A 23,227-nucleotide genomic window follows, 5' to 3' on the forward strand; every position below is an offset into this window, starting at 1 on the left:
TAAACTTATAATCTGATGGCCATTTTGATTATTGACCTTGACCACGTATTTATAAAATATTAAGAGAAAAATTGTACACCTTTTTTAATGAGGCAAAATTGACTATACACTAATGTATTTTATATATTTTGTTAATTAACACTGACCGGAGCAATTAATTTCATACGATCAGTATAAAAATAGTTACATTAATCACTGCGACTTTTTTTTAAACATTTTTAAAAATACCTAGATTTTGTACATATCAGTTAAAATAGAAAAGTCATTTTTTTAAAAATTGTATAAATGGAAAGAAGAATTTGTTAAATGCATTTTCAGAACCAAATAAACCAGCAGAATAATTATAGTTAGTTTATATCAAAAAAACACTTACACAAGAGGCCTTGATAGAGATCCTTGGCTTCCAGACTCTTTTCTGTAAAATAAAATTAAATGCATATATTATAATTATAATTATAATTGTACTTTTAAGCAATACATAACATGATTTAAAATAAGATTGTTTCAATGTGTAGCTCAGTAAAAAAAAAGATAAAAATTGAAAAGGGATATGTACGCTAAAAATATTTGAAGTGAATAATAATAATAATGACTTATTTTACCTAGGGTGAGCATCAATGGTATCTAATTCAATGTCATTGATTTCAATGAGTGGTTGATGTAATGCAGCTGTGCTTGTTGTGGTGTTGGTATCATGTATTTCTGTATTTGATTGAGTTTTTAGTGCAATTGTATCATCATTTCTAAAAGCAAAATTTAAATAATAAAAACAAAACAAATAAAAAGTCAAAACAACAAACAAATGGAATATCTCAAATCAAGGGAGTAATAAAATAAAAATAATAAAAGTAAATTAATATTTGAATGAGGTTTATAACAATGATTTAAGCATCAAGGTCCTGTCCAACCAAATTATATCGTGAGCAAAACATACGAGTATTAAATAGTGGAATCAATATTCGGCCATTCAAAATGAACAAAGTGAAGACAGCATTATTTTACCATGTCTCATAACAGCTGGATCAGTTTTCTAAACAAAATCACTAAATTTATAAGGTATAAAACAAGATGTCGCTTACATTAATAGTCCAGTTAATAAAGGTTTTCACCTCAAAAAAAAATGCAACAGTTTTGAAACTTAGCACACATACTAACGGATGTCTGGCGATGACCAAAAAAAAAAAGTCCCAAAGAATCCGACGTGAGCTCTAGCGGCAGTAAAGAGAAACATGGAGTTTGTTTCCGTTTTTCACGTTTATCTCGAAAGCTATTTGTCGTATTTTTTCATTGACTGGATTCCATCCGAAGACGAATCCTGCTTTGAAGCCTCTCATTCTTCTTCACAAATGGAACTATCTCTTCTCGATAAAGTCCTTCTTACTGACTTACAGCAAACAAGCTGTATTAAAAACTCAAAAAATCGAATTCTCGATTTAGTCTTTTCTTCTTAGTACTCTTGTTCTAGAGTCTAGATCAGGAATTACTAATATTGACAAATATCACCCCCCTTTGGACATTTTTTTTTACTTAAGTAATCACCTTACTAATCACAGTAATTTTTTTGATTGCTTATATAATTTTGATTTCAGAAGAGCATGAGCATGAAGATTTAACCATTTCTGGAATTGCTGATACACTAGCATTTTCTAACATTGACGAAGCAGTTTCAACTTTTTATAGGATCCTTAATTATTGTTTTTAAAAAAATGTACCGATAAAGAAATCAAGAAATACAAACTTAAGCCATCCTTGGTACACGAAAGAATTGCGTATACTGCGTAACAAAAGAAATAAGGCATGGAAAACGTATCTCAAAACTCTGTCTCCAGTCAACTTCTCTTTGTATGTTGAACTCTTTAACCAATTTAAATCTCTTTCTAATTTTGTATATGCTTGTTATGTTACAGATATGGGCACCTCTTTGAAAGAAAATCCTAAACAATTTTGGAATTTTGCTAACTCAAAGAATAGAAAAAATCAGATGGCTTTCCAGTTAACTTCACTTACAAGAACCTTTCGATAGATAAAACTTTTGATATCTGTAACGCTTTCGCAACGAATTTCCGTGAGTCATTTGTTAATAGCCCTCAAGAAGTTGATGAAGTATATTTTCATAATCGTCACACTTTTTCGCAAACTAGATGCAGTCACATACTTGTGCTACAGAGTACGGTCCTTGATCTTTTATCTGCGTTGAATGATGACTGCTCAGCCGGTCCCGGTGGTATTCCCTCGATAGTACTAAAAAAGTGTCGATATGATTTAGTTGAACCCCTTATGTTTTTATTCAAACTTTCTCTAAAAACAGGCAAATTTCCCAGTACATGGAAGAAGTCATTCCTAACACCAATTTACTAGAAAGGTAACAAGTCGGATATAAGCAACTACAGGCCCATCGCAAAGCTTTTTTGCATTCCTAAAGTATTTGAACAAGTTGGTTGTGAAAGCGTAGCAAATTTTAGCAAAAATGTCATTTGCGAACAGCAACATGGTTTTGTGAAAAAAGATCAACTGTTACTAATCTCCTCACATTCTCAAACATATGTTCAAACGCTTTAGAACAAGGTTATGAAGTTGACTGTGTATACACTGACTTTTCTAAAGCTTTTGACCAACTTAGCCACGGAATTATTTTATATAAACTTAAGGCTCTTGGTTTTCCACCATTTTTCTTAGCTTGGATTAAGTCATACCTTGAAAACAGATCCTACGAGGTAAAATTTAGAAATTGTCATTCTGAACCTTTTGTTGCTCAATGTGGTGTTCATCAGGGAAGCCATCTGGGCTCTTTTCTGCTCATCCTGTCTATTAACGATGTATCGTCATGTCTACGCTCAAGTAAACTTCTCATTTTTGCTGATGACATGAACATTTTAAAATTTATAAAGTCCACCTATCATCGTATACTTTAACAAGCCGACATTGATAGTTTCATATTTTGGTGTGGGAAATATAGCCTTGCAATCAACCCTTTAAGATGCCAGACGATAACTTTGACTAAAAAACTCTGTCGTGTCTCCACATTTAAAGATTAAGGTGTACATTTCTGTTCCAACTAAGAGTTTACACATCACATAAATGTTATTGTTTATAAGGCAAGTTCTATGCTTGGTTTTATAAATCGCTGGGCAAAGGAGTTCAATGATCCCTATGTTACCCTTTCTTTGTATAATTGCCATGTTCGTCCTCATCTTGAATATGCTTCGTAGGTATGGACTCCCTATTACGAAATACATAGAAAACGTATTGAATCAATACACATAATTTCATTCGCTTTGCCCTAAAGAGTGTTCCTTGGGAAGATCCTTATGATCTCTCTCCCTATGAACATCGTATTCTGCTTATTCAAATGCAATCTCTCCATCAAGCCTTATTTGCTTTCTTGTGTACATTTGAACTACCGGGCGGAACTCATCACCTGCGCACATTTGATTTTATACATATTGACTTCCATAGAATTGACAGCTTCGCAATGTCTGTACTCTGTATTATCTCTTTTTATTGCCTCCTCAAAATCTTCATGTCGCTCACTAGTAGGAAAAAGAACGCCAGTGAATTCTTCGAGTTATGAGAAAATTTCATGAGTAGCAATCACCCCTAGAACACATTTGCTAAGTACACTATCAGTGATTTCAAGCCTTGGTGACAAGCCATCTATACTCTTCATTTCACGCATTTGATTTTGTTCAATCGTCAGTTCTTCTCATAGTAAAGTAACCCTCTTGTACAAAGTTTTTAAATTCATCTGGGGTCATCACAGAATGCAGTTTTATCATGTCCTGTAGATGATGTTCAAATGGTAGATATGTGCATTCAAGAGGACACAAGCGTCCACAGGTTTTTCTCAAAACCCACCTCTATCTATCAACTCCTACTCAGCAAACGAGAGAGGGGGGGAAAGGTGTTTCCACTAAGGCACCTCTCCTTATCCAGGCGGCAGCGGACGAATTCCCGAGATGGAATCAACGGTAGCGTCTAGAGTTCCAATAAGGTTGAACTACTTAGTGAACACCTTATAGGGCTTCTTCGACATATTCGGATCCCAGGCCTGTAAGGAGCGGTTTATCCGGCTCCCCTTCCTTGGAGTTATACTAAGGATCTGGCCCTCCAGGTTGGGGGTTGTGTCATCGGGGTGACTTCCTGGCCACGCAAAAATACCTTAAGTTTCAAAGCACCAAAAAGCCTCGGATACGGACGGATTCACAGTTGACAACCCACGCAAACGAAATAAGGACAACGAACTTCGGATATGTACGTGGAATGTTAGGTCCCTTAACAGACCACGTGCAGCCGAAAAATTAGCCGAAGCCCTAAACTGCTGCAAGGCAGATATTACAGCCATCCAAGAAGTGCGATGGGATTGACCGGGCAAATGCAAACTAAAAGACTGCGATATCTACTACGGCTACTGCTACCGAAAACAAAACCAGCGTCTATTTGGGTGTGGATTTGTTGTTGGAACTAGGCTCAGGCCAAAAGTCTTGAGTTTCAACAGTGTGAGCGAGCGCATCACAACAATCCGCATCAAGGCTAAATTCGCCAACATAAGCCTAATATGCGCGCATGCTCCAACAGAGGAGCAATATGAAGACACCAAAAATATATTCTTCGAGCTCTGGATAAGACTTATGAGCAGTGCGCTGGCTATGATATTAAAATTGTCTTAGGAGATTTTAATGCCAAGCTAGGAAGAGAAGACATCTTTGGAGGCCAACATTGACTTGGACCACTACCTCGTTGTAGCCAAGGTTACGGATATCCCAATCCAAGCCAAAACAAGGAAGTACTGTGAGAAGATTCAATGTTAGACGGCTACAATCGCAAGAGACTGCCATGTCCTTTTCCGATCGAGTCTCTAACAACCTCTTAAGGAGTCCTATGCTTCCTGCATTAAGCATTGAAAACCAGTGGCAACATTGCCTTGCAGCCATCAGAGATGCCGCCTCTGAAGTGCTAGGTTTCACACGGCCACCACAGCGAAACCCCTGGGTTCGGCGCTGCACAAAAGGACTAGAGCTGCTCGCGAGCTCTACGAACAGAAGAGGAGAGAGTAACACCGGCTTCTTAGATGGAAAAAAAGAGAGAATGAGAAGCGAGCGATCGAGGAGATAGAGGGATGTCACAACAGGAATGAGGTTCGTAAATTTTACCAAAAGGTAAAAAAAACCTCCCAAGGGTACCAGTTACGAACCGAAGCCTGTAAAGACGATCAGGGGAACATCGTAGTAGAACCGCAGTCGATGCTGAGAATATGGAAAGATCACTTCTCCAAATTATATAACGGCGATGACGAACCGAATTCCGCTGTAAGGGAGATAGAACCACTCAACCTTCGGCGACGCAGATCAACAATTCCGCCTACCCGACCTTGACGAAGTGAAGATAGCTGTATCTAAACTTAAGTCAAACAAAGCTTCTGGAGCTGACGGCATCGCTGCCGAACTATTCAAAGCAGCAGGCGATGACTTGGTAGGGAGCACGCACCAACTCATCTGCAAAATATGGTTGGAAAAAAGCATGCCCGATGAGTGGAATCTCAGCATAGTCTGCCCGATACATAAGAAAGGAGACCCTCTAAACTGCGCCAACTACAGAGGCATCAGTCTCCTTAACATTGCGTATTATGTGAACGTCTGAAGCTATTCGTCAACAACCTGATTGGTCCTTATCAGTGTAGCTTCAGACCAGGAAAGTCCACTATCGACCAAATATTCACACTACGGCAGATCTTGGAAAAAACCAGGAGCTTCAAATCGATACCCACCATCTCTTTATCGATTTTAAAGCCGCGTATGACAGCATCTATAGGGAAGAGCTCTACCGAGCAATGTCTAGTTTTGGCATCCCTGTCAAACTTATCCGTTTGTGCAGAATGACGATGGAGAACGCACGCTGCTCTATCAAGGTCGGAAAAGATCGTACCGATGCATTTGATGGCAATAAAGGTTTTAGACAAGGCGATGCACTGTCATGCGACTTCTTCAACATCGTTCTGGACAGAATTGTGCCAAACTCAATCGTCAACTCTAGAAGCACAATCTTCCAAAGGTCCATCCAATTACTCGGATACGCAGATGATATTGACATAATTGGAAGATCAAAGCGTGATGTCAGTGGAGCGTTTTTGAGCATTGCGACGGAAGCGAAGAAGTAGGTTAAGTGGTCAATGAGGGCAAGACCAAGTATATGCTGTCATCAAAAAAGGACACTGAACAACGACGTCTTGGACGTCACCATGGACAGCTATAACTTTGAGCTGGTTAAGGACTTTGTCTACCTAGACACCGCTATTAATGCAGACAACGACACCAGCGCTGAAATCAAATCGCTGCTTCTTTGGACTTAGAAGGCAATTGAGAAGTAAAGTCCTCTCTCGAGCGTGTAAAATCACCATCTATAAGACACTCATCATACCGGTTCTCATCTATGGCGCTGAGGCCTGGACCCTGTCAAAGAAAGATGAGAGCGTCTTAGGATGCTTCGAGAGAAAAATTCTTCGGGTGATTTTTGGTCCCGTACGCATAGATGGAGAATGGAGGAGAAGATATAACGAAGAATTGTACGGGCTGTACAGCGACACTGACCTAGTTAGCAGAATTAAAGTCCAACGGATTAGATGGCTAGGTCATGTAGAGCGGATGGACATCAACGCTCCAGCCCGGAAGGTCTTCGAATCCAATCCCGAGGGACGGCGCATTAGAGGAAGACCGCGACTCAGGTTTCGCACCCAGGTGGGAGAGGACCTCAACCAACTTGGCGTGCGAAACTGGAGACAGCTAGCTAGGGACCGAGCTGGCTGGAGACGCTTGTGGGTTGAGGCCCAGGTCCGCGCCGGACTGTAGCGCCACCTTAAGTAAGTAAGTAAGTAAGTAAGCAGATGAAGCTGCGGCAACGATTTCTTTACTTTGTATATTAAGAGACTTGTCAAATGTTACCACCAGGCGTTTTTGGTCAAATTTAACACAAACTGCCAGCAAAGTGCAATGCAGTGTAAAGTGTATTATATTCGGATGGAGGAGAGGTTATGAACGGAAGAGGAATGAGTTTAGTTTTTGCACTACAGAAGCCACTTGTTATTTAGTGCATGTAACCTTTCCATCCTGAAATATCGTACATGCCAATAAATTTTGAAAACCAAAGAGTGTCATATGGTTTTGGTTGTAACATTTCTTCGGAACACGCATTCACATTCTCAAAAATCAAATTTTTTATTCCGACATCTATTTTCTGAAATGTTTCCAAAGGATTTAGAACAAGGTAGTTTTTTCAGCTTTTGCTTTCGTGTGTTTCTTTTCCTATGGAAGTAGATGCAGCGATGTCCATCTAACGTTCTGCCATTAAAGTCCGCATTATTAAACTTAAATTGGTTAAATGAATCTGGTCGAGTGTGGCAATATATCTCCAACAACTGAGCTTCATAGCATGAAGAAAAAAACCCTAAGCTTGATATAAGGTTTACCAACTTCTAAGAACCTTTCTGTATATAATTAACGCAAGGCTGCTTAGTATTGGAGACATGAATGATCTTCGACGCAAAACTGATATAATGCTATGGCCTATTGCGATGCACTTTTTTTTAATATTTTCAATGCTCGTTTTCTTTAGTATAAGAGTTTCCAGAAACGTTTTTAGGGTTGTAGGTACACAATCGTTATTAACGTGTTTGAAAAAATCATAACATGATTTCCTTACATGTCTACGAAGTTATTTTACAAACAAAAACAAGTGCAAAGAAATTAGTATCATATTTTTTTACAAAAATTAATAAGCTTTAATTTTGTAGAAGATTATTTTTTGATACGACTAATAGTTTTCAAGATAAACCCGAAAAAACGTATGTTTCTCTTCACTGCCTCTAGAGTTATTTTATAAACTATAACAGATACGAAATAAATCTTTTTTGTATAAAATTTAATGAGCTTTAATTTTGTGGAACAAAATTTTTTGATACGACAAATAGTTTTCGAGATAAACGTGAAAAACTGAAACAATCTCCATGTTTCTCTTAACTGCCGCTAGAGCTCACGTCAGATTCTTGGGGACTTTTTTTTGGGTCATCAATAGACATCCCTTAGTAAGTGTGCCAAGTTTCAAAACGATTGGATTTTTTTTTATGTGAAGCTAATTTTAAAATAATATTTAATGTCATAAAATGTCAGTATGATTTGCATATAAAACTTTTAAGGCTTAAATAAAATTTTTGTAATAGTTTTAAAAAAAGTTGAGCGATTTTTAAAGTTATTAAACGCACGTTAGTAAGAAAGGTCTAGGCTAATTAGTTCGACTCAAATTAATCCCGATAAAATGAGAATATATGTAAATATATTTTTTATGTAGGGTAAATAAAAAGTTAAAATTAAATAAGTGAAAAAAATAAAAAACACTGTTTATAATAAGCGCACACTCAAGGGAATATATTATGCAATCCAGTGTGAGCAATAGGAAAGGGAGAGAAGGGTTCAAAGAAGTGCACATTGGTTTTTAATTTCGGAATATTGCAATGACTGGAAAAGACAGAGTATGGTAAGTAATCCCACATTCGCGTAGTACGGCTAAAGAACGGATCTATGTACTTGACATTTTAACTGAAGTTGGGCTCGAGGGTACACTGATAAGCATTTCAAGAAGCGTTAGTACTACGGTTTAAGGGAAGGAATGCAATAACCGTTAAAATAACGGTAAAAAAGGGTGAGACAAGAAACTTTACTATGAAGTTCAAGCGACGTAAATGATCCAGTGATGGCATTATCACCAATTAATCTAAATGCTTAACGTTTAATACTGCTCAAAAGGCTTAAGCAAGTTGCAGGAGCACCAACCCACAGAGGGGATCATTACTCAAGCTTTGGACGTATATACATAAGTATTGTAAATAACAGCCAGATTAGAGTAGGAAAAAAACTTCTTGCATCGCCTTAGAAAACACAAACATTTTACGTAAGACAATTCGATTTACTTTTACATCGAAGGATCAAAAGCTAATGATGTGGTTGATTAAAAAGCTAAAACTAAGATGTGCTTCCGTTTGACCTTTGGCGAAAAAAAATAAACCGTGATATCAACATCTGTTATCCGGATTTTGTCAGATAGTCAGGCTCTTAATATATTCTCCACAAACTTCCAAATAAGTCTTTAGTTTTGCAATCATCTAATGAAGATGAAATAGAAGGTTAAAATTCACCTTTTCTGTGTGCAGGCTACATGAACTTTTCAGGAAATTATAAAGCATATCGAATTGTCAAAAACGGTAGAACATACCCAATTAGGGAGATTCTATTACACTGATGACCAAATGATCTTAGGCAAACAAGCATTACCCGTGTTTTTTTGGAAAATCTATCAATAGTATAGTAGGATTTTACACGAATAACAAAAACAATATCGACAGTATAAATATTACCGATACAAAATTAAAGTAGAACTTTACTACGGATGGGTTTTTAACGTTTGTACGAGTCGTTTGTGTCTCGATGGCTGTGTTCGTTGAGTAGTTAAGAATTTATAATCATGTGTTTTCCATTCGGGAAAACAATCAATCTGATACTGTTGATATTATTTAGTTTTATAATGAAAATGGACTAACTGGGCTTATTTTGCAAGAGAAAACAATAGAAAAGATATTTAAGTTTATCTCAGTTTAGAATAAATAAATCTTTTTGGTGTCTCCACCGCATAAAAAGATTTAACAATTATTACGTTTGACAGCACTTTCTAAAATGCAAATGTTGTTTTCATGTTTCCTATGAAGTGGAATTGAGAAAGTTTGATTCGTGTTAAACAATGAAGAACTGAATAGTTCAGCACCATATAAAAAATATGCTACCTACTCCATGTCCAATTTTTGTATGTATTTGATTAAAACAAAACTATATTTTTGTACACAAACATGCAAATAAACAGACCATAATGCATCATCTGTAAAACCAACTTCTCCACACAGGTTTTTTTTTCACAAATTTTCGTGGAATTGCGTAAGGCGATAGTTGATTGTCACTGTTTTGATTGCCAACTTTGATCATCAACTTATCTTTGTTCTGTGTAAAGTGATCGCTAAAACTTTACTATTTGCTGGCAGCACTTACCCAAGTTTGAGAAACTTGGTACAAATTACAACAATCTTAATGTTGAATTTTTAATTTGCCTGATGGAGCCTGCAAAAATCCTTGTTTCAAACCCTCCCAGTGGGTGCCGGGCGGTAATGATCACCACAGTTGTCTTGTACGTTGTCAAGATGGAGATCAGCTAAGGTCAGGTTGAATTGCTGAAGTTTCCTACTCCTTAATAGTAGCAAGCTTTAGCAATGCAGTGGTGGTGTGGGCGTCTTACATAATCCGTGCCGAAGAATGAAAGGCTGGGGGCAAACCAGTCGCTAACGAGCTCATTCGGATGCCTTGGCAGGGTCTGTCTTATCTTCTGCCTTACCCCGGTATATCGGCTCTGCCGGGGCTGACCTCTTTTTTCCGACCTACTCGTGGGACCAAAATACAATAAATTTAAACAGAATGGACGAAAAAGACAAGACGAACGTAGAACCCTCCACAGACTTGGAGGATGAACTCTTGGCCTGGTAGTTCCAGCACTTGTGAGCAACCCAAAACCACAGAAAGTATAGGCAGTGCTATTCATAGCACTCCTGGCTAGCTAGAAACAGATCTCAGGTAGAGATCTGCACGTCTCAGAAAAAGAGCAAGCTTGACGACCGGACAAAGCCAGTGAAAGCACCATCTTCTGGAGCAGCGCAACTGCGTACTCTTGGTGAGGTTGTCAGGGATGACCTCCACGTAGCAGTTGTGGATGAGCTCTCCATAAACAGCAAAGGTCTGCTAAACGTGTGGAACTCTATCGAGGGCAAGCTCTCTGAGATGTGAGGGACCTAGGGCCCCTACCCTAGTTTTGACTCTGGCGAGATGCTCAGGGGGCAAAGTAATTAAGGGTAATTACTCGTAAGTATGCGGACAGGTTTTCTAGGGATTTCCTTAGTGAAAGCATTGCTAAGGTTAGCAATGACTGGGAGGGCTTGAAGCTTAAGCTTATCCCATCTAAGGACATCCCTAGACAACCGAAGGCTCGCATTTGGTTGCCGCTCATGAGCATAAAGCCAAGCGGACAGGACCTGATCCGCGGTCTTCAGAGGCAAAATCCGCTGGTCCCCATGCACGATTGGGCTTTAGTTAAAGCAAAAGAACCGCAGAAGACCAGCGCCTCTTACCTTCTGAGGATTAGCGAGGAGAGTCTAGGGGCTCTCAAAAAGGCCAAATACAAACTCAGTTTTGGTATAAGGAATGCCAAAATTAAAATTCTGCAGAGTAAGGGAACAGACACCGACAAAGCTGATGACAACGTCGAGGATGACGATGTTATAAGGGGAGTCGAGATCCCCAGCGAGTTGCCGGGCCCCAGCTCTGCAGCTAAAAATAATTAAAAAACGCGCGGAAGGTCATCCAGATTAATCTGAAGCACTCTAAGTGCGCTTCAGATAATCTGAGAGTTTTCCTTAGGGGGGGAAACTTCGACATTGGCGTTATCCAAGAACCGTGGATAAACGGCCTCAAGGTTCGAGGACTCCAAGACAAATAATACGACCTCTTTTATAAAACCGCAGATCAAGACCAAGGTAATCCCAGAACTTGTATTTTAGTCTTTTGTGTCCAAATTTTAGCACTCCCAATCTGACAGTTGTCAGATTTGAAGACAAGAATACACAGGGTTTGCTGATGGCCTCTTTTTACTCTGCCCATAATGCACCATCACCTCCGGAGGAGGTGTACAAAATCATAAAAGGCAAACCTTCTGATGGGAAGCGACGCAAATGCTCGGCATACCCTTTGGGGAAGTTCTGAGATCAACGAACGAGGTTAGTCACTTATTGATTTTATTATTGAACGTAATATGACCATTTGTAACAGAGGCAATACTCCCACTTTCGTGTTTCCGAGCTCGGAAAATTATGATGGATGGGAGGATTTGCTTGATGTTACTTTAGTAAACAACCGTAATTTATTAGTGGAGAATTAGAGAGTTTCAACTTTGAATTCGTTTTCGGATCACAAGTGGATTGTTTTTCAAATTAATTTCGAGTCGAAAAACCCTCCGCCTTACAGAAATCCCAAAAGAACTTACTGGAAGAAATTCAGTCAAATTGCGAATTCCAAACTAAGTAGCTTATCGAATCTCACTGAATCGATAGAAGACCCTGAATCAAAGGCGAAAACCTTTGAAACTTCTATAAGTAAAGCTTTTAGAGTCTCTTTCCCAGTTAAATATAGCCGTAAAACCTTTAACTTTACTCAATACCTTTAACTATACTCAATAATAGTTATAAATTAAAACAAATGTTTGTTATATGTATTTAAAAAAAATATTCTTTTGTTGAATCGAAAGGCTTAATTTTAATGAAAAGTGGGCATAGAGCCGACTACATTTTCTTAATAACTGCAATCAGTCACAGAACTTTGGCCCATCTGTGCAACACAATCAGCCCCAACTTTGCCTTGATAACCACCACCTCCAAGAAGATTTAAAGTGGCAGCCAGTTGAAGCATAGGTGGAATATATGTTGATCTTATTCCTGATGGTTTCTTTCGTTTTTAAATTTTTTCACACAAATTATCTTACTCACAAAAAATTAATCAAAATATATGAAAGTGACACCTAAGTAGCTGTCACTAACAAACCATAGCAAAATAGTGATATCCATTTTGATAATCATCAATTTTGATGGTCAAATCAACAATCACCCCAGGTATATAAAGAATTGATGCGAGCTTCAAGCTGGCTTCAACACAACATGTTAATGTAGTAGTCCACTAACAAACCCCCTCCTTGACGCAATTGTTAAATTGACTTTTTTTTATAGAATCTCAATTTCCAGATGTTTTCTTAAAATTTCTTCTTGAAAATTGTCCATTTCATTTTTAGTTTTAGTTAGTTTTTGCTGAAGTTAATTTTAACTTTTGATTTTTACAAAACTTTTCTCTATTTGTGTTTTCTGAAACATGTACCAATTTTTAAATACAAAAATCTGGCTACTGCCGATACGTTTTCTTGGGAGATTTCTTCTATACTATTTATAGAATGCCAAAAAACACGGATAATAATTGTCTTTTAAGATTCGTAAGAATTTCATTTTAATTTAATAGGATTTAAAAAAATGGCCTTTGCTGTTTTTTCTATGGACTTTTGATGATAAACATTTTATATTACGCAGAATTTTTTATGATCAGATAAGGGATAATAATCGAAAAATATGCGAATTATTTTTAAGGCGTTAGGCCTATCGCGGAAAACCAAACGCTCCAATTATAAAATGTCATGAAGCCCAAAAATCTGAAAAAGAGAAAAGTCGTAAAAAATACCTGTAGGAAAACGTCACAACCAAATAAAATGTAAAATAAAATTTGGGAAATATGACGTTGTTTAGGGCTTTTAGTGCATTTTCTTTTGAAATGTTTTTAATAGATAAAGCAATTTTTGGGCGATAAAACATTTGGGATTTTATAAAACCCAAACAAATTTCAACAAACAAAGGTTCGGTAATTTTGGTCAAATAGTACAAGAACAAAATGTTAATAAAATTATTTGGGCATTATGCCAATTTTAATTTGGGCGATATGGTTTTGGACGAAAAGACGTAAGGCAAATTTTTAATATTACGGAACACTGGGACAAAATCGGTATTCACTGAAAAAAAAAATATGTTTGTTGTTAACTCTAGTTTGTCAACTAAACTCACTAAAAAAACAAAAGTTTTATAATCAGCCCTATCATGAATTCCATCGTAATCGGAAATTTTTACGAATCCCTAAAAACTGTATCATGAAATCCGTTCGTAGTGGAAATTCTCATACAATTTTGTATTACGAACGGGTTTCATGATACAGTTTTTCGTGATTCCTAAAATTTTCCGATTACGATGGAATTCATGATAGGGCTGAATATATTCACAAAGCAAAAGCAAATAATATGCATAATAATTAGAAAACAATTTTATATAAAAAAATTAATGTAACTAAAACTTAAAAAATCGCAATAACGCGAAAAATACCTTAAAACGAGTTTCTTTAAGTTTGCGAGCGAAAAATACCTTAACAACTGTTTCTTTAAGTTGGCGAGCGGCGTCGATACATCATTTACATTCACAGTACCTGCACTTCCATACCGATCAAATGCTTTAGATTCCTTTAAATAATTTTAAACATTATAATGCTTTGAATTTTTTTTTTTAATAATAAATACCTTTAGCATTTTCTTTTCTTCGGCTAAAATTTTCATTACGTATCTATAATTTCTGGAGAATCTATTCAAACGAATCACAACTGAAACCATGAACGCCTCGAGAAGACGAATGATTGGGTTTGGTGGGTCCATTTCTAAAAGAAAATAGAGTACAGAATTTTAATATTTTTTAAAATCTCCATTTCATTGCCACCCAAAATTAGATTGACAAAATAATTATGTTTAACTTACCATCAGAATCTTTATCAGTTGCATCTGGGCTGTCCGATTCAGTACCCTTTTTAGGTTCTGTTTGTTCTTCTACAGAAGCATCTTTACTGGTTGATGGTTGATCTGCTTTTGGTTTTTCCGATTTAGGTTTCTCTGTCCTTTCGTTCTAAAAGACAAATAAATATAAAAATTAATTTAATATGTTGAATGTTTCTTTTTTTTAAATTAAAAAATGTACATATTTTACATTTTTCTTATAGTTTGAAAAGATTTGAAAGTACTATAAGCGGATATTCGATTGTCAAATCACTTTGTTCATGAGCTTAGCTATGGTTCCAAAACTTATTGGTTTGTTTACTTTTTACTTTAGGGTAAACTCTACTTAACGATTAATACACAAACATATACTCATGAGCTAAGTAATTCGACACTCACCGCTTTTAAGATTTGTTAGCTTTTCAACATTTTTTGTTCAGCACAAATTTTGTTGTTGTAGAAGCTGTGAGTTAACTTCATGTGTAGTGTATTTCAAAAAATGTTGCAATTTATGTGCATCTACATTATAAACAATGAAGAAATAATGTAATGATACGTTTATGTACGATTATTATTTAAAGAAATGTGCACCATCAGAAAAAGGATTACTTTTGTGTCTAGTGAAATTAGTTCTATTTGTATTTAGTATTTTGTTTTCAGTGTTCATTTTACTCAAGGACATCTATTTTTTCTAAAGAAGAGACTAATAGACCGAGAATAATAGTTCAATTGTAAATGTTTTTTAATATTATAGTGCTTCAAAATATATATCGAAATCATATCCACGATTGGATATTTAAAGTATCCGGATGATTTCGTATAGCTAAAAAGTTAAAGTTGAGATATGAAACTATTGGAATAGTTTTGGAGTCCCGGAAAAAGATTCAGATCCATAGCCGGTAAATGTAAAACAGCTGGCCCAGATGTATGTGAATATCCGTATAGCCGAGTTTCTATTTTTACATTTCATCAAAATAAAAAATAAAGTTAGTTCCTTTAAGCTCGCTAAAATGTGTACCTACATTAAGGTGGGTCGATTTTGTATGGGGAACAATAAAAGTTATATTATCATATTGTACTATTAATATTATGTCATATCTTTAGCACAGGCATGGGCTTTAAAGTTTTTAGAGATTTTTAAATTTAAATTTTGTATTAAAAAAAATAAAAATAAATTTATTAAACAAATAACATGGAAACACAATTTAATAATTCTAAAAAAAATATTATTAACTTCCCATAGGAAGTTATTGTAATGGGTCCGATTTGTCAAATTGAAAATTTTGACATTTCTCGACGTTTCAAGGTCCCTAGAGTCGAAATAAAAGATTTTTAGAAAGATGTCTGTCCGTACGTCCGTACGTTCGCGACGTTTTTTTCGTCGTCCATAGCTCAAGAACCAGAAGAGATATCGACTTCAAATAAATTTTGTTATACAGATAATAAGGCAGAAAGATGCAGAAAGGGCTCTCAATAAAATTACGTGGGTGGTTTTTTTACCATAGCAGTTTAAAAAAAAGGTGAAAATTTTGGTTAACCCTAAATATCTTACGAACCAAAAACGCTAGAGACTTGAATTTAATTTTATATAATAATCTGTAACGTGATCTCAAAGAAATATATTTTTTGAAAAAAATGTATCTAAAGGTTTTTTTTTAAATCAAAAAAACTGAAAAAAAAAATTTGTCACCTCCTAAATTTAACGACTAACATATGATTTCATCTCCAAAACAATTTTGAGCAACGGAGAATAATGTTTTTGAAATCTGATAAAACTTTGAGAAAAATCGAATTGACAGTTTTTTTTATAAAAAATAAAAATCTAAAAAAAACATTACTCAAAGTTCGTAAAAATTGAATATCGATTCAAATATCTTTTCAAAAACTTAAAATTTAGGCTTCAAACTTATTTCATCTTATAAGAAATATTGTTTTCAATATTCAGTAAAATTTTGAAGAAAATCGAATCGACAGTTTTTTTTACAAAAAATAAAAACTTAAAAAAAAAATTAATAAAAGTTGGTAAAAATTGATTTTCGAATCAAATATCTTTCCAAAACTTTGAGATATTGGCTTAAATTTACTTTTATCTTTCAAAAAATATTGTTGTCAACATTCAGTAAAATTTTGAACAAAATCGAATTGACAGTTTTTGTACAAAAAATTAAATACCTAAAAAAAATTTAACAAAAGTTGGTAAAAATTGATTTTCGACTCAAATATCTTTTCAAAAATTTTAAATATTGGCTTCAAACTAATTTTATCTTATAGAAAATATTGTTTTCAACATTCGATAGAATTTTGAAGAAAATCGAATTGACGGTTTTTTTACAAAAAATAAAACTCTAAAAAAAACAATACTAAAACTTGGTAAAAATTTACTTTCGACTCAAATAGCTTTTCAAAAATTAAAAATATTGGCTTCAAACTTATTTTATTTTACAGAGAATATTGTTTTCGATATTCAGTGATTTTTATATAAAAATCCAACAGTCCGTTTTTCATAAAAAATAAAATCTATAAAAAATAGTACGCAAATTTGGTAAAATTGATACTAGTACATAAATACAAACTTTTAAGCAAGATAAATCGACAGACGGGATGGGAAGTTATCAGTGTGGGTCGCATTCCAGCCTCTTTTTATTTTTTTATTATTAGCGTCAATTTATCTTTTCTTACAAAATGGCAATTGCACAATTTACATAGATATGTTTTCGATGCCTTACTGATGTCAATATTATGTTTGAATAAAAATTGGAAAGAACGTAATAAAATATAATTGGAAGGAAAAGGTAATGGTAAAAACCTTCATCAATGATTACATAGTAAATATGCTTAAATTAAGATGGGTACGAGAGTAGAGATGGTAGTTTTTCTAAACAAATCATTTGAGTGATACATTTATTTTACAGTTTGTGTAACAAATTAAATAACAAAATAAATAAATAAAATAAGTAGAAAAAAAAAATACTAAAAATTGTATAAAAATATCACAGTACAATTATGTCTTTATTAATCTATTAAATCTATATATATATGAAAATGAAATGTTGTCCGTTGGCCTCACTAAAACTCGAGAACGGCTGAACGGATTTATCTTATCATATAGTCTTGAAATGTTCGTGGAGGTCTAGGGCATGTTTAAAAAGCGAGAAAAAATCGAATAATTTCCGGAAAAACCCTAAAAGCAGCCCTTTTCTATTTCCCACAGAAATGTTTTCTAGAGTCAATTTGAACTTTATTGCTATTCAATAAAGTTCATATTAAATTATAATCCCTCAATGTTGTCTAAGCAATTTAGATGTGTTCCTAACGTCAAAGAGTCAATTTGCAATTTATTACCGCAGCATAAAGTTCAAATTCAATCATATCTATAAAAATAGTCTTCGCGTGAGCTTTGGAGGATCTAATGTTTCCTTGATGCCCCCGAAGGAACCGGAAAAACGTTCTCAATTTTAATGCTTTTGGTGAGGATCAGATCGTGCAATGCAAGCATCGATGTTGCTCTATCGTTGGCTTCATCTGGAATAGCTGCGACTTTGCTAGAAGGCAGCTACCTTGAAATTACCATTAGACATGCAAATCACCGAAACACCAATTTACAACATCGCCATAGGGCAATGGCTAAGATTCTACTGGTATGCAAATAAATTGTTTGGAATGAATGCACATGCACAATGACCCATTAGAGGTCACTGGAGGCACTGGACAGAACATTGAAAGATCTTAGTGACAACCGAAACATTTTTGGTGGGGCCATGACTCTATTGTCAGGTGATTTTCGTCAGACTCCTCCAGTTATTCCCCGATTAACTGTTGAACTAAATGCATGCCTTAAATCATCGAATTTGTGGCAGTACGTAAAGTCACTCCAATTAGCAACTAACATGGCAGTATTTTTGCAACATGATGAAATTGCAAATGTGTTTGCGAAGCAGTTGTTAGATATTGGAAATAATAAAGTTGCAATGGACACCTCGACCGGATTCATCGCATTACCTACAGATTTCTGTCACATCACAGGTTCAAAAGACGAGCTTATTCAGCGTGTTTTCCCAGCCATAGCGCAAAAGTTCAATAACCATAATTCGCTGGATGAACGAGAACGATGGTTTCCTTCAAATCAGTCGACACCGTTATGAACCAGTATGACGTCGTCAACTATCCTACGGAGTTTTTAAATTCACTGCAATTGCCTGGATTACTAACTCACAATTTACAGTTAAAAGTAGCATCAGTTGTCATCATGCTGCGTAACAAAAATCAACCTCAACTATGCAATGGAACAATGGATTTATAACATTAATCAACCTCGACTATGCAATGGAACAAGACTGGCTGTGAAAAAGCTGATGAATAACGTCATTGAGGCAACAATGCAAAGGAGAATGTCTTGATCCCTCAAATACCGATGATTCCTACGGATTAACCATTCGATTTCAAATGTACGTCTGTCCTGGAAATCGCAAGGACAGTATCATAACAGTGTGTGTTTGTTAATAAAAATTTAAACTTTAAAAATTGATAGTATTTCAGGAAAACTTTGATTTTAAAGAAAGCAACATGATGTGTCGAAAATAATAATAGAACTTCATGCTTCATTAAAAAACGCTTTCTTATTCAATACGTTTTGTTTTGAAATTAATTTATAGAAAAGTGTAGGTCTTTTATTTATCGATTGAGGCAGTACGAAGTCTGCCGGGTCAGCTAGTATTAAATAAATAAATGAATAGATAAATAAATACATTTATATATACATAAATAACAACAAAAATAAATATATAAATAAATAAATAATATAATAAATAAATAAATTCATTAATAAATAATAACAAGATATTAAACACATAAATACAAAGAATATATATAAATGAACAAACAAATAAATAAATAAATGAATAAATAAGTGAACAATTCTGTATTATATCAATAGATGGACTAATAAATAAATAAATAATTAAAGTAACTAAAACAAATTTATTATATAAATATAGAACGATATGTAAATAACTGTATTTTATTAGTTTAATAAACATCTAAAAAATCACTTTATTTATATTTTTTAAATAGTTTTTTCTATTTTTATTTTAATAAAAACCAAAATCGAGATTGAAAATTAAGAAATTTTCTGATGTTTGGCGTGGAAGAATATACTTCACATTTAACTTCGAAATTCTATCTTTTACTACCCCAGCTTTTGTAACAGAAGTTCTTGAGTTGAGAAGTGCCAAGGCAAGTCATTTTTAAAATTTAGTTTTGAGCTATTTGCAATGTTTGTATATGTATGTGTTTTTGCAGCCCGGCAAAATCCTCATTCAAACCCTCCAAGTGGGTGCCAGGCGGGCAATGATCACCACAGTAGTCCTGTGCGTTTTTGGCAGGATGGTGATTAGCTAAGGTTGAGTTGGATCGCTGAATTGTTGTAACTCCTCAATAGTGCAACGTTCGGAAACCCAATTTAATTATAGTTTAGAGGTTCCTAATTTCAGTGGTGGTGTGAGCGTACTAGTACAAAAACCGTGCCGAAGAATGAAAGGCTGGGGGATAAACCAGCCGTTAACGAGCTCTTTCGGATGCTGTGGCAAGGTCCGTCATATTTCTGCCTTACCCCGGCAAGCGGCTCTGCCGGGGCTGACCGTCTTTCCGCTTTACTCTTGGGAATACAATGAACAAATTTAAAAATAAACAAACAAACAAAACTATTATAAAACAAAAAAATCGCACCAAGGCTGCCAATGCGGTCACATCACCTGAAAAGGCTGTCGAGCCAAATCAGGTGTGTGAACGTGTTGTCAACCCTGTGGTTGCAACTAGTGGCGAGAGTCCTTCTCCCTCTACTAGCCGCAACATATACTTGAAGGAATTACCCGTCAGTGGAACAGCTGTGACGCTCGGCAGTCCCAATGGCGGAAATTCCACACCCCACCTCTTCCCCGCTCCTGCTAGGACGTCGCAAGCGACCCCAAAAAGGGACATCCCATCCGGAGAGACAAAATCTGCGACATGTGGAATTGACTCAAAGGGTGAGGGCACACCCGGATTGGCATCGGTAGCGATTAAATCTGGAGGTGGACCCACATCTGTGACACACGGACATAGTTCTGGGTCGGCCAAAAAGAAGTCCAAGAAGTCACAGGCCAATCGAGACCAACGCAATGCCGAAAGGATTTTAGCCGCAGTCGGTGTCATACCGGCGGCGGAAAGAACCCCAGAGCAAACGCGTAAACTCGAGTGGGCTAGTGGCTTTCTTAGCAAAAAAGCTGAACCGACCTGCGGCGACTCAACGTCAAAGCGAGATAGGTCTTTCGAGGGTGACAAGCCCAAACCAAAAAGGCAGAAGGTGCTTTCCAACAGCACATCAGCCGTCAACAAAGATCTCTCCTTCAGCGACGCGCTCAAAGGTAAGATCATTGCCGCAGTCATTGACAGGAGTCATGTGGATGGTAACATCTCTCATGATCATTGGGCAGAGGTCAAGGCTCACCTCGGTTTCAGATTTTTATCTGTTATCGAGGAAAATCCGGGGCCTCTCCCAGACACAGCCGATGCAGGATGGTACCAAAATCGTATCAAACTCATCGCCTGTGGTGATCAGAGATCTTTCGATCTATACAGGGCTGCTGTCAATGGCTTGCCAGAAGTCTGGCCGGGTGCCAAGCTCGAGGTTGTTGCAAGGGAGAATATTCCTTGCCGGCCAAGAGCACGTATAATGGTCCCGGCTCTTCACAACTGTCCAGACATGATCATGAAACTGATCAAAACAAGTAATCCGGACCTGCCTACTCACGACTGGAAAGTACCAAAGGTTGAGAAGGAGACAGTGGGTCACTATAGATCGGCTCTCGTGCTGATCAATAGGGAATCACTGGCTCCACTGGCCGCGACCAAAGGTGTGATTAGGTATGGTTTCGATGAAATCATGATGCGTATATACAAAAAAGATGAAGATACGCTAAACACGCCCCCCACAGAAGCCTCTTCAGCGGAGGGAAACGATTCATTGGCAACGAAAATGAAGGTCGATGCAACACCAAAAGTGGAACCATCGACATCCACTGCCCCAAATAAGCCATCCGACGTGGAGGCTAAAACTAAAGTCGACAGTAACTCCGACATGGAGACTGAAGACGCCACCTTAGGCATCACCCAGAGTGAGGAAGACCTGCTTAGGTCCTCCTCAGACGAGGAAAACGCCGACAAAACAGTGGTGGAGGTTGATCTGACTAATAGTAGCAATGCTGCGATTATGATTACGAAATGGGGCTTCTCCCCAAAAATAACCCACTGGCTATACACTTCGGTAATCAGGCCGCTACTCATTTATGGAGCCGTCGTATGGTGGACCGCACTGGATAAGATGGTAAATCTAAATAAACTCATTAAAGTCCAGCGGTCAGCAGGTATGTGCATCACAGGAGCACTTCGCACAACACCAACCGCAGCACTGGAAGTGCTTTTAAACCGAACACCACTTGACATCTTCTCTAAAATGGTGGCTGCCAACTCATGTGTAAGGCTTAGAGCCACCTCTCAATGGACCAGTAACAATACTGGACATACAACTATTCTAGACAATTTCAGATCTATCCCAGATCGCTTAGACTATACCACCCCAAAAATGGTATTTGGTAAAAGATTCCATGTGTCCATCCCTTCAAGATCCTCCTGGGAAGAAGAGGGACCCTGGAAGACGATGCGGTACACTTCTACACTGACGGTTCAAAGACCGATCACGGAGTTGGAAGTGGTATCTTTTCAGAACAACTGAATCTCAGTCTATCCTATAGACTTCCCAATCAATGTAGTGTATTCCAGGCAGAAGTAATGGCGATTAAAGAAGCACTATCCTGGCTCAAAGAAAACGTTATATCTTGTAAGGATATACGAATCTTCTCGGACAGCCAAGCCGCTCTTAAATCTCTCGCGTCTGTCTCCACAAACTGTCGAACAGTCCACGATTGTCAATCATCTCTGAAGGAGATGACGGAACAGTTTAACATTCACCTCGTTTGGGTGCCGGGCCACAGAGACATTCCGGGAAATTGCAAAGCCGATGAGCTCGCCAAAAACGGAACACTTCTGCCTTATGTTAGACAAAAACATAACATAGGAACACCACTTGCTACATGCAAATATCTTCTCAAGCAATATGCTTTAGAAACAACAAATACTAGATGGTCACAAAGTACCACCTGCCCGGCAACCAAGCAAATATGGCCAAGTATTGACTTAAAACGGTCAAAAGGCTTGATATCACTAAGCAGACAAAGTATAAGCTCTACAATTGGAGTAATAACGGGACACTGCCTCATAGGAAGACATGCTCTGAGGCTAGGGGTCTACACAAATGCCTTCTGTAGAAGCTGCATGGGCGAGGAGGAAGAGGAAACAGTCCAACACCTTCTATGTACATGTCCAGCACTCTCCATTAGAAGGAATTACTTTCTCGGTAATCCCTTCTTCGATAATACCAGTGAACTGGCAAATATTGACACAAAACGTCTCTCTAACTTTATTAAAAGTACAAAATGGTTTGTTTAAATTCATTACTCTCCCATGAGTAACCTCATTAGTGGTATCACAATGGACCCTTGAGGTCTACGTGTGTCAATGATATCTGGACAGCCACTCTAACCTAACCTAACCTGTGTTTTTGCACATTCACCCCATACTGGAGAACCATAAAATATAATTGCTTGAAATATATATTAAATCTTCTATTTATGAAAGAATAAAGCGTTTTTAT

At 36.7% G+C, this 23,227-nt stretch overlaps 1 protein-coding gene across 13 annotated transcripts in view; it reads right to left on the minus strand.

Annotated features, from left to right (window-relative positions):
• Window positions 1-23,227, minus strand: part of LOC129952624 (piezo-type mechanosensitive ion channel component) — a 141,134-nt gene that overhangs the window by 20,224 nt on the left and 97,683 nt on the right. For 8 of the 13 annotated variants that reach the window (XM_056065344.1, XM_056065353.1, XM_056065349.1 and 5 more), the window contains 5 exons: window positions 14,467-14,611; window positions 14,236-14,369; window positions 14,045-14,178; window positions 603-743; window positions 374-415 (listed from right to left, as the gene is read on the minus strand). In XM_056065344.1, coding sequence (XP_055921319.1) covers window positions 374-415; window positions 603-743; window positions 14,045-14,178; window positions 14,236-14,369; window positions 14,467-14,611 — 596 coding nt within the window. The remainder of the gene's footprint in view (window positions 1-373; window positions 416-602; window positions 744-14,044; window positions 14,179-14,235; window positions 14,370-14,466; window positions 14,612-23,227) is intronic. The other 5 variants (XM_056065355.1, XM_056065352.1, XM_056065354.1 and 2 more) reach the window with 3 other exon arrangements.

Source organism: Eupeodes corollae, chromosome 3 (assembly GCF_945859685.1).
Source record: "Eupeodes corollae chromosome 3, idEupCoro1.1, whole genome shotgun sequence".
NCBI classification, from domain to species: Eukaryota; Metazoa; Arthropoda; class Insecta; order Diptera; family Syrphidae; genus Eupeodes; species Eupeodes corollae.